Genomic DNA, 12,742 nt, shown 5'->3' on the forward strand with positions numbered 1-12,742 from the left:
CTGTGAGGGTTTTCTTCAGTTTCCTCCAAACGTACTGGAGGTGTAGGTTAATTGGGTAGCACGGACTCATGGGACAAAATGGCCTGTTACCATGCTGTACATCTAAATTTAAAATTTAAATTTTTAAAACAATTTGAAGTATTCAAAGCACACTCTCCTCAGAATGAAAGGTACTGGTATAAACAGAACCATTTTTAAGTTAATGTAATTTCTTCCAAAATGGATTGATTAAATTATTTGTCTTTGTCTAGGTGGATTTTGAAAATCCAGATTATGAAAGATTTCCTAATTTCAGGAATGTAGTAGGATATGAAGCAGTTGTTGGGCCTGGTGATGTTTTGTACATTCCCATGTACTGGTAAGTGAAACACGAGTCAAAAATAATATCAGTTGCAAACACATTGCAGGAATACCTGGTCTAAAAATGCACTTTAACTTTCAGAATCTGAATTGATTGTTAAGAACAAGTCATGAAATATGGTGTTTTACAGCAGCGTCATCGTGCAAACATTCATATTATAGCTATTCTACAACAATAGTGTAAAAGAAAATGACAGTCCACAAAAAGTGTCTTTGGTTCATTGGTCATTCAGGAATCTGAGGCCCATGAAGCCTACTCCACCATTCAATGTAACCATGGCTGATCTGAGAATCAGCTCATCTCTACCTACCTGCCATTTCCCATATCCCTTAATTCCCCTACTATGTAAAAATCTATCCAATCTATATTTACACAGGTAGCCTCAAGTGCTACAATGGGCAGCAAATTCTACAGATTAACCACCCTCTGGGGAAAAAGCAGTTCCTCCTCATCTCTATCCTAAATCTACTACCCTGAATCTTGAAGCTATGTCCCCTAGTTCTGACCTCCCCTACCAATGTAAACACCTTTCCTACCTATATCTATGCCTTTCATAATTTTATGTTTCTATAAGATCTCCTCTCATTCTTCTAAATTCCAGTGAGTACAGTCCCAGATGACTCAATCTCTCCTGATAGACTAACCCCCTCATCTCTGGAATCAACCTGGTGAACCTCCTCTGCATTAACTCCAAAGCCAATAAATTCTTCCTCAAGTAAGAAGACCAGAACTTCCCCACGATAACTGCTGTTCCATCTTTACATGCCTCCAGTGTTTCTTGGTTTATTGTGCATACCACTGTATAGTTATTATTGGGTGTCCGATAGACAACTCCCTCTGGTGATTTTTATTTTTCCCTTTACTATTCCTAATCGCCTCCCAGATAGACTCACCATTTTGCTCATTAGATCATCTTTCACTATTGCCCTGATCTCATCCTTAATTAAGAGTGCTGCCTCACCTCCCTTATCTTCTTCCCTGCCCTTCCTTATTTGCTGATATCTTTGAATATTTAATTCCCAGTCCTCTCCACCCTTTCAACCATGTGTCTGTAATGGCCACTAAATCATTTCTCTTTGTACTGCATAAGCACCTGTTCCTCTATTTTATGAAGGAGTTTTTGGTGGAGAGGAACAAGCAATGCAAGATGCATCTGAGCTCCTCCCAATATTGGGCAATATTAGGCAGTGAATCCCCAATCGATGAAAGTCACTCAGGACAATGTTTCAGATTTGGCCTGGGTTCCACCTCTGGCTGCATTGCTGCCTAGAAATTATACATATGGGAAATAACACAGCAATATTTCAGGGAGATATGAGTAGAGTGGTGGAATGGATGGATATGTGAGAGATGAACTTTCCTACTGCCCTGAGGGGCTGCAGACTCCAAGGAAGTGGAGGACTGGAGCAGGGCACCAGACAATGAGACGCTCATCCCCCACACCCACCCCGTCTGAGAGGGAGAAGCAGAGGAGACAACCCACAGGGATGTTGACCACTGTGCCAAACCAGTAAGGGGGCTCTGTGGCTCAGGGACCAGTGCATGCGGTGGGCCACAAGGATGCAACAAATCCACGAAATCTGTGGGCTGCTGGAGACCGCTGTCATAAGATGTGCTGGGCTGCAGACTGGTGGAGGGGTACCAGGAATCAGAATCGGGAATGCAAGAAAACTGAAGGGTTCCTGACCACGTCAGAGGTCAGATCTGGAGCTCAAGTTGCCAATCATTTGGACTGGAATTTGTGTGGCTGCGGAAGAGGTGGAAGCGAATCTGCAGACACTCAGTGAATCCTGGGGGCACTCTTTTGCTTCTCACTCCCTGATTGTAAGCGGAGCTTAGGCAATTCCTTCCAGTGGTAAATCTGTCTCCCTTGCAGCAGGCAAAAAGAAATTTCATGTAATATGAAACTATTTTATTACTATGATAAGAAATTGAATCTTAAACAATATAACTGGAATACACAACTCTAAAAAGGGAGCAGAAACTGAGAGTTGGTGTATGCACTTCATTTAAAGTGCACTGAATGGGGGAAGTGGTTGAAAATGCTATTTAGAAATTGTGATGTAGAGTTGAAGAGCAAAGCCAGATGTCTTGATAAAACTTGGTCATAACCAGAACGTTGCAATTGATTTTGAGTACCGCATGAATGAAGTAAAGGCTTTAGTGAATATGTAGAAGTTGTTCACTAAAATAATTCCAGAGATGAATGATAGGAGAATAAACTGGAGAAGGTGGGATTGTTCTCCTCTAAATAGGTTTCAAGGGATCCTGTAAAGTGTAGACCGAGCAGATGAAGAGAAACTGTTCTCTTTGGTGGAAGAGTTGAGAAAAAGGTGGAATTGAATGAACCTTAGGTGATTGGGAAAAAAGAATCAAAAGTGAAATGAGGAATTTTTGTTTTAAATTATGCAGTTAGTTTCAATCTAGAATGCACTACCAAGGACAGTAATGGAGAAAGATTAATCTGGAGCATTCATCAAGGAGCAGATTAAGTATCAGAAGGAAACACGTTTGTAGAACTAGGGGACAGAGAGCACAGGAATGGGATGGCTGGATTACACTTGCACAGAATTGATAGGGACGGGACAGCTCGAATAATGTTCTGTGCTGAAAATACTTTCCAATTTGTTTAACACTCCAAAAACAGAAACATTTTTCCAGTAAATGCTGAATTATGACGAGCAGATGCTAATGACAATAAATTTATGATTTTGATAATGTTGCTGTCATAGCTTGTGTGTTGCATAATGATCACTTGGATTTAATTTGCAGGTGGCATCATATTGAATCATTACTGAATGGAGGAATCACTATTACTGTCAACTTCTGGTACAAGGTAAGAGTAGTAGGACACCAGTCAATTTTATTACGTTTAGCTATTCATTTAAAAAAAACAATAAATATTGCAATTTATAAAGTCCCAACATACAAAATTTCAAAGTTATGAAGGTTCTGTTCTGGTGGTATTTTTCAGCGAAATCTGGCTTTTTAAGCAAAATCTCGTGGGTTTTTTCCCGGCAAATCTTGTGTTATTTTGCCCGATTTCATCGTATGAATATTTCAAACCCAGTTGAGTGGAGCTAACACTGAGCCTGAGCTCACAGCCCTGATTTTATTCTCAAGCTGAGGGGCGTGGTCAAAATCCCCTCAGCGCTGATTGGTGTGTTTGTGATCCGCTTTTCCTGACAGGCCAGTTAAGCTCTTTTGGTTGTGGCCAATTGGAAGGCAGCGCGATGGGCCTCGTGCAGCCTGCCTGATCGTTGCGTTCGTCCATTTTGTGAGACCCCATGGGGGAGCTGCAAAGGGCCGCCACGGTATAATTTTTAATACATAGTAGAAGATTTTAAAAAATACCTCCTTTGTCCAACAGTTAAAACATTTTTCAAAAGTTAATGTTATCCATTTTTTAAATTGTATCAGCACAAAATATTCTTCACCACTTAACTGAGAAATGCTTTCGCCAAGCAGGGCATGAAAAATTGCTAAATTGTTAAAGCATGTTCTATGTGTATGTAATGTTTGAACTTTATGGGGTTTGAGATGCTTTACAGTAGTATTGAACGTTGCTCATCTGTTTATCTTAAGGGTGCTCCAACTCCAAAGAGAATTGAATACCCATTGAAATCCCATCAGAAAGTTGCAATTATGAGGAATATAGAAAAAATGCTGGGAGAAGCTTTAGGAGAGCCGCAGGAGGTAAGCAAATTAGCATTTCAATTTTTCTGTGTTTTTAATCACTCAATACAAATTGTAAAATGTTAAGCAATTAATGTAAAGTCCACTTCAAAGTCATTTCATGGAAACATTCCACACAGAAACCAATTGTTTTGCCTCCCAGGTACATGACTGTCTGAACTAGTAAAACACAATGCTGGAGAAACTAAGCAGGTCAAACAGGGTACAAACCAGCATTGTGTTTTTACTTCAATCACAGTGTCTGCAGTTTTATCTCCATATTCCTTATTTTGGTTGCACTCTCTGTACCCTTTGCCACTGTAAGAACACAATGGCCCTGAACTCTAGTTTTTATTTCACTTTTGAATGACTCCCAAGACCAATATAGACCTACTTGCAAGACAATACTCCTAGTCTTTTTTTTGCCAGGTCTTATCAGCCTTCTCCACTGGTTCAAAAGGTCTCATTTTAAAAATTCCACACCTTTTAGCTTGTAATGCCTATACGATTCCAGTTAACATTGGGGAAGTTGAAATCCTGTGAAGAACATAACAAATGGGAGCAGGAATTGGCCATCCGGCCCGTCGAGTCTGCTTGGCCATTCAATGTGATCATGGTTGATCGGCTCATCTCCACTGACCTACCTTTTCTCATATCCCTTAATTCCCCAGTTATGTTAAAATCTATCCAACCTTGTCTTAATTTATTCACTGAGGCCGCATCCACAGATTCAACACCCTCTAGAAAACCTTTGGGAAAAGCAGTTCCTCCTCATCTCTGTCCTAAATCTACTACCCTGATACTTCAAGTCTCTCACACCAATGGAAACAACTTATCTACTTCAATCTGATCTAATTTTGTACATTTCTGTAATCCCCTCTCATTCTTCTAAATTCAAGTCAGAACAACCCCAGACGACTCAATCTCTCCTCATCAGCCAACACCCCCCCGCCCCCATCTCTGGAATCAACCTGGTGAACCTCATCAAGAGCACCTCCAAAGACAGTACATCCAAGGAGACCAAACTGCACATAGTACTCCCGATCTCGGCACTCCCGATCTCGGCACTCCCGATCTCGGCACTCCCGATCTCGGCACTCCCGATCTCGGCACTCCCGATCTCGGCACTCCCGATCTCGGCACTCCCGATCTCGGCACTCCCGATCTCGGCACTCCCGATCTCGGCACTCCCGATCTCGGCACTCCCGATCTCGGCACTCCCGATCTCGGCACTCCCGTTCTCGGCACTCCCGTTCTCGGCACTCCCGATCTCGGCACTCCCGATCTCGGCACTCCCGATCTCGGCACTCCCGATCTCGGCACTCCCGATCTCGGCACTCCCGTTCTCGGCACTCCCGTTCTCGGCACTCCCGTTCTCGGCACTCCCGATCTCGGCACTCCCGATCTCGGCACTCCCGATCTCGGCACTCCCGATCTCGGCACTCCCGATCTCGGCACTCCCGATCTCGGCACTCCCGATCTCGGCACTCCCGATCTCGGCACTCCCGATCTCGGCACTCCCGATCTCGGCACTCCCGATCTCGGCACTCCCGATCTCGGCACTCCCGATCTCGGCACTCCCGATCTCGGCACTCCCGATCTCGGCACTCCCGATCTCGGCACTCCCGATCTCGGCACTCCCGATCTCGGCACTCCCGATCTCGGCACTCCCGATCTCGGCACTCCCGATCTCGGCACTCCCGATCTCGGCACTCCCGATCTCGGCACTCCCGATCTCGGCACTCCCGATCTCGGCACTCCCGATCTCGGCACTCCCGATCTCGGCACTCCCGATCTCGGCACTCCCGATCTCGGCACTCCCGATCTCGGCACTCCCGATCTCGGCACTCCCGATCTCGGCACTCCCGATCTCGGCACTCCCGATCTCGGCACTCCCGATCTCGGCACTCCCGATCTCGGCACTCCCGATCTCGGCACTCCCGATCTCGGCACTCCCGATCTCGGCACTCCCGATCTCGGCACTCCCGATCTCGGCACTCCCGATCTCGGCACTCCCGATCTCGGCACTCCCGATCTCGGCACTCCCGATCTCGGCACTCCCGATCTCGGCACTCCCGATCTCGGCACTCCCGATCTCGGCACTCCCGATCTCGGCACTCCCGATCTCGGCACTCCCGATCTCGGCACTCCCGATCTCGGCACTCCCGATCTCGGCACTCCCGATCTCGGCACTCCCGATCTCGGCACTCCCGATCTCGGCACTCCCGATCTCGGCACTCCCGATCTCGGCACTCCCGATCTCGGCACTCCCGATCTCGGCACTCCCGATCTCGGCACTCCCGATCTCGGCACTCCCGATCTCGGCACTCCCGATCTCGGCACTCCCGATCTCGGCACTCCCGATCTCGGCACTCCCGATCTCGGCACTCCCGATCTCGGCACTCCCGATCTCGGCACTCCCGATCTCGGCACTCCCGATCTCGGCACTCCCGATCTCGGCACTCCCGATCTCGGCACTCCCGATCTCGGCACTCCCGATCTCGGCACTCCCGATCTCGGCACTCCCGATCTCGGCACTCCCGATCTCGGCACTCCCGATCTCGGCACTCCCGATCTCGGCACTCCCGATCTCGGCACTCCCGATCTCGGCACTCCCGATGCAGCTTCTCCAATACTTGCACAGTTGCAATCGAACCTCCCCACTATGACTCCCTGTGAGTCATTTCTTCAGTCAGGCTGAGTGTTAGGATGCTCAGCAAAGTGATTCCTCCCTTTTTGGATGCTGAATTGTTGAGTCTTCTAGGATATCCTCTCGCACTACTTTAATAGTCCTTTCCTTGTTTGATATTACAATGCCACCATCCCTCTGACAAGTCTGTGCACCATGTAATGCTGAAACCCAATTCTATCTTTCAGCTCTGTCTGGTGATGACACAATATTATCTTTCCATATGCTATTTACCATTCTTAAGTTCATCAGACTTTCCCGTCTGCTTTACCTACTAGACTGACGTTCCTTTGACGTTTGACTTCATTTCCTGCTCTAAATAAACATCAGTTTTTGGCTAAATTAGTTCAGACCAATCTCCTGCAGGACAGACAAACCGCTCCCCCCCCCCCATTTGCTTCAAAAGAAATCAGTCACATCAGACCCCTGATTTGCATGTTTTGTCACATCTCAGCCTATTTGCCAGGGCATTGCACCTCCTATGGCTGCAATGGGAAAGTGCCTCAAGGGGAGAGGGTAGGGTGAAGAGAAAGGTAGAGAGGGAAGAGCCGAAAAGCGGAAAGTGAGAATGGAGCTGGTGGTAGGATCGTGTTGCAGCTGATGGAAGTGAACTCTATCCCTGTTCCATTTGGGGAGGGGGATGGGGTAAGATCAGAAGTGTGGGAAATGGAGGAGATGCAGGTAAGGGTCCCATCTTCCACAAGGAAACTCTTGTCCTTCGATATTTTCAACCAGTCACGTCATGCACCTTTTACTGAAATTCCTCAGCACAGCTGTTATCTCTCATTGAAGCAAAAAAAAATTATACTTGAAGTAAATGCAAAAAGCGACAGTTTCTGTGGAGAAAATTATGAGCATTCAACTAAAGTGTGAGTCTACTAAATCACTAGATCTTAAAACTGGACTTGATCCCAGAATCTTATAACTCTGGTGAAAGTGAGTCAAAGTGACATTTGCACAATTAGAATCAGTATCAGAATTCATCGTTACGACATCTGTCATGAAATTCATTGTTTGCAGTAGTGTTTGTGGTTTATTGTCTGTTCAGAATCTGATGGCTATGGGGAGGAAGCTGTTTTTGTACCATTGGATGTTGGTCTTCAGGCCTTTCCTGATGGTAGCAGTGAGAAGAGACCTACCCGTCTCTTGTAAATATTCTTAATGGAGTGAAGGCCGGTATCCATGATGGCACTGGCCGAGTTCACAATTCTCTCCGGTCTTTTCCTCTCCTATGCATTGGCACGTCCATACCAGACCGTGATGGCACCAATCAGAATGCTCCCTAGGGTAAAAATTTGCAAGAATCTTCGGTGACGTACTGAATCTCCTCAAATTCCTCACAGAATATAGCCACTGGCGTGCCTTCTTCACGATTGTCTCAACATAGAGGCCACAGGATAAATCTTCAGAAATGTTGACACCCAGAAATTTGAAATTTTTAACCCTCTTCTTAGAGAACTGGTCTGTGTTCTCCAAGTGGACATCAAAAACAGAGGAAGCAAAAGCAGAGCAAAATAATTACTTTCCATCAGTGACCTATATTAAGAATTGGCAGACACATTAGCTATCAGCACAAAATCCAGGAATTATGAAGAGATTGTGTGGGCATGCTTGGACTTTCATGTTGCATTATCAGATTAGGATAATCCATCAGTTCCTAATTGCATGGGCAATCTAATGAAGGTCATTATTTATTTCCTTCCTGTCTAGGTTGGGCCATTATTAAGAATGATGATTAAAGGACGATATGATCAACCTTACATTTAATTCTCTTTCTGCGGACTGTTCCCTGATGCTTTCCAAAAGTACATGGCGCCAGAGAGAGACTGAGCATCCAGTACCATGAGCATTGTGGGCCGGCACTTAAAGAAACACAGGAACTTTACTTATTCAAAATCGGCTGCCATCAATCATTGAGGTGAATTTTTGTATCCGCCATCCTTGTGCCTGTGGGACAGAAGATTCTGAAAGTGGAAGTCTGTTATCAGTTAATTGGCACATTTTCCCAGAAATGTTTAACACTGAATGTCTATGTAGACCACACTCCACCCATTCATAAAGGATTTAAGTTTATTTTTTTAAATAATGAAGGTATTTGTGTTATTGGAGTAATAATATTGGGCTAAGTGCTATTGGTTTCAGTGGACAGCACTTAAATATGGAGGTTTATCACTATGGCCCTCTACATTTGGGTTTAAAAAATAGCTGGTCTGGATTTTCATTGCTTGTGATTTATAAAAGATTCAGTGACATGATCCAACCTTCAAATACTTGGTGTGAAATTACAACAAATGTCAATAGTATGCACAATGACAAATGAAATACTGTACTGTTGTCATTTGCAGAACGACATAAAAAAATTGTTTTAACTTTTCTAACGGGACAAAGTGAAACCTTTTCTGTGCTTGTACTACAATTGCTAATGTAGGGCGGAGCATCAGACCATCAAATGGTGAAGTCAGCACCACCATCCTGACACTGCCTCAAACAAGACCCTATTGCCGTTACTTTGAGGGGCAGTACAGTTGTTGATTACACTTATGTAAATTAACTTTTGGTGCATTTCGGTCTCTATGTGCCTGTGTGTCTGCCCATCTATGTCTTAGCTACTACTTCAGTTTATAGCTCTTTTTCCTTGCCCACTTCCTTGGTCTTACACCCTTTCCACCTTTCCATTTTTATTTGCTCCCGGTTACCCTGTACTTCCCATGCATTTTGCGTGACCTGCTGAGTCCACTGCACCTCCCCTGTATTGTCTACTCCACCCCTCTTTTCCAAGTATCAACTTTCATTATGGTGTTAAAACCATTAACTTTAATCATACAACGCTTTTGGCAATGAATGTCCCTGAGATTTGATCTCTCTTCATTTCAAATTTGTGCTTCTTTCCTCTCCTTGCCTCCCTTGGTATTTTCTTGGTTATATAAAATACTGACCTTTTCCCACTTATTAAAAGTGATTACCTTGAACTCTCAACTCCTCTCTTCATATGCTACCTGACCAATGTTTTCTATCTTGTTATTTCTGTAGATTTATTTTGCATCACTAAGCCTGCTTTAAACTGAGAAGTGATCTGGCTGTAAACTGATTTTAAACCTTGGGAAATCTGTTTTACTTTCCACTTGATTTTGGTAAAGAACTAGAAGCAAAATGCAGTAAGTGCTGTGAATCTGAACTGAAAATGGAGGAGAGAAAAAATTGGAACCAGAAGGTCAGTGAGTACCTGAAGAGAGTTTGACCAGGTCTTTCATACGCACCCACTTCCCTTCCTATCGAGAACTTCCATTCCACATCTTAAGATAATCCACCTCATTTTCCATCTAAATCCTTTAGAGGATCTCGCCTCACTGCCTGTTTATTCTATTCTGAGACACGGTTCGTATAGTTAATGTGACGCTATTACATTGCCAGTGACATAGGTTTGAATCCACTGCTGTGTGTACATTCTCCCTGTGTTCGCTTGGATTTCCTCTGGATACTACGGTTTCCTCTAACGTTCCAAGGACATACGGAATCACTTGGGTGGCCTGGGCTTGTGGACAGGAACGGCCTGTTACCATGCTGCTTCTCTAAGTTAAGTTAAATTATTAATTCTGTTTGGAGGAAAAAGACACGGTTAACAAAGGTTTTTCCAAAGCCTTCATACCTCATTGCTGTTGTTGTTTCCTGCTTTCCTGATAATGAATAGCGAATTGCAGGCTTTGTTTCAGGATAACAACCTAAAAGTTTGGTGTCCACTCTTATCACCCACATCTGTGTCAGAACTTCCAGTATTGCAAATCTGAGAAAACAGTTTGGAAGTCTAAAGAAAAAGCATTGGATTAGTGGTGAGGTCAGTTCCTGGGTATCTGTGACTGAGAAATTTTGGGACTTGAGAAAGGAAAATCGCCACTTTATTGGAATGAGTGGACTGTTTGGGTTGTAATTCAAATTGGTTCATTTAGAAGACAAAAAGGAGCAAAGAAATGTAGGTTATTAAACAAGAAATTTTAGTTTGCCACTGCCCATCTGCCAATCTTTTTCCCCCATCGCCAATTTAGTGACACTGCCTTCATGGGGAGAATCAATGGCATGACCCAACAAGTTTGATCTGGGAGCAAGGTAAGATTGATGATTTAGCAAACGTGCCTGCAAGTTCAGTGCGGCTTCTCTGTGGACATCTTTCTTAATCGCCTCAAACTTCCCCAAATAATTCATCACTCAGGATGGTACAGTTAGCGCAATGCTGTTGCAGCACCAGCGGTTTGGGTTTGAATCCAGCGCTGTCTACAAGAAGTTTGTATATTCTCCCCATGTCTGCGTGGGTTTCCTCCAATTGCTCTGGTTTCCTCCCACCAATCAAAACGTAGCAGGGGTGTCGGCCAATTGGGTGTAACTGAGCAACACGGGCTCACAGGCCAAAAGGCCTGTTACCATACTGCATGTCTCAATGTTTTTTAAAAAAAAATTAAACTTGTCAACTTTCTTGGAAAGCCAGAGTCTCACTTGGAACAAAGTTGCCAAGTTAAATGTAACAGGCTAAATGTCAGCTCTTGGGTCTAAAGGCTACAATCGGATAATCATTCAATTTATCCTTGCACAGCTCCTCAACCAGTAGTTCTCAACCTTTTTTTCCCCACTCACCTACTACCTTAAGTAATCCCTTACTCACCACAGGGCACCTAATCTATTCAACTTTTAAAATTTTAACGGCTGGCTTAAAGGTAGGTGAAAAATGACCTTTTAGTGATCAGTGTACAGCAATAAGGATCACATGAGGCTGAGGCTATTGATGCTTTGATTTTTGTGAATTTCTTGGTGGCTTGCTCCTTGTTGCTCATGCACCCTGATGTTGAAACAAACCCCATCTTTGCTGAATGTCAGCTAATGGAGCCAGGTGACAAGTCTGAGAACCATTGCCACCCTCCCCTCTTGTGTTTGATCCACAAGGTCGATGCCAAAGAACCCAGAGTTTAAATATCAGGGCCGTCCGAACAGGTGGAGAGGGGGGGGTGCAGTTCTTCTTTAGAAAACCGCTGTGAACATGGAGAGTTCTTTTAAAATTACAAAAGTGGTTTGAGATGAAAAACATATTTGAGATGAAAAACATATCATTTATTTCCTCCTTAGCTCCAAGTACTTATTGACAATGAATTTGTCTTCAATTACTTTCTCCAATAGAGAGTAGCAGTTGAGTGCACTTCTTCAGAAGTTTAGTTCCAATTAAGCTTTGGAAGCAGATACACTAAGCCAGTGTACACTAAACCTTTCCTTTCCACTCACATATCACTTTAATCCCTTACGAACCACCTATGGCATCCTATGCTCTGTGGTTCGTAAAGGATGTGAATGGAAAAAGAAAGGTTGAGAACCATTACACTGGGTGGCTATGCTGCACCATTTCCTTGCCCTCTCTCCAAATACCAGAAATCTGATCAATCTACGTTGAATGAACCCAACTATCCTCAATGGTGTCTTTGGGCTGTCTCTATATGGCCATTTGCCACAAGCTTCCAAGGCAGATTTTTACCTGACTAAAGCTTCTAATTGTTATTCTGTCCACTGAGCATTTCTGACATTGATAACTCTTTTTTTTCCCCTCCTCAAAAATTATTATCTAAAACACTCTTCCATCCCACAAATAAGGACATTAAACTTTCCATTTTATCTCATCACATACTTGTGGTGCATAGCTGCTACAGGAAGGGAGTAGCAGCACCAGTCAGGAAAGAACGATCTCAACAAGTCTTGCGTAATCACCTTGATGGTGACATGGTTGTGGATAATGAACATTTCAAAGTGAGGGTAAGTGGTATTTGATGGACCCAGTTTGTTTCATGCATGGCTAATATTCCATTTTAACTCCACTAATGATGGACGTCGAGCTTCAGGACTTTGACCTTGATGTTTTCTAAATATAATTTTATGGGTTGCCATTGTGAACAATTATTTTAACAATATAGTCTGTGGATTCCGTGTCAAAGTAAGACAAAGAAGGAGCATTTTACAAAAAAAAAATATTTTGCTGAAGTGCGATT

At 44.0% G+C, this 12,742-nt stretch overlaps 1 protein-coding gene across 1 annotated transcript in view; it reads left to right on the forward strand.

Annotated features, from left to right (window-relative positions):
- Positions 1 to 9,099, forward strand: part of hif1an (hypoxia inducible factor 1 subunit alpha inhibitor) — a 52,328-nt gene extending 43,229 nt beyond the window's left edge. Inside the window, exons 5-8 of the mRNA XM_069885707.1 lie at positions 252 to 358; positions 3,134 to 3,197; positions 3,947 to 4,057; positions 8,436 to 9,099. Of these exons, the coding sequence (XP_069741808.1) occupies positions 252 to 358; positions 3,134 to 3,197; positions 3,947 to 4,057; positions 8,436 to 8,492 (339 nt within the window). The 3' untranslated portion in view covers positions 8,493 to 9,099. The remainder of the gene's footprint in view (positions 1 to 251; positions 359 to 3,133; positions 3,198 to 3,946; positions 4,058 to 8,435) is intronic.
- The last annotated feature ends 3,643 nt before the right edge of the window (positions 9,100 to 12,742 follow it).

This window comes from Narcine bancroftii, chromosome 6 (genome assembly GCF_036971445.1).
Source record: "Narcine bancroftii isolate sNarBan1 chromosome 6, sNarBan1.hap1, whole genome shotgun sequence".
In the NCBI taxonomy this organism is placed as follows: Eukaryota; Metazoa; Chordata; class Chondrichthyes; order Torpediniformes; family Narcinidae; genus Narcine; species Narcine bancroftii.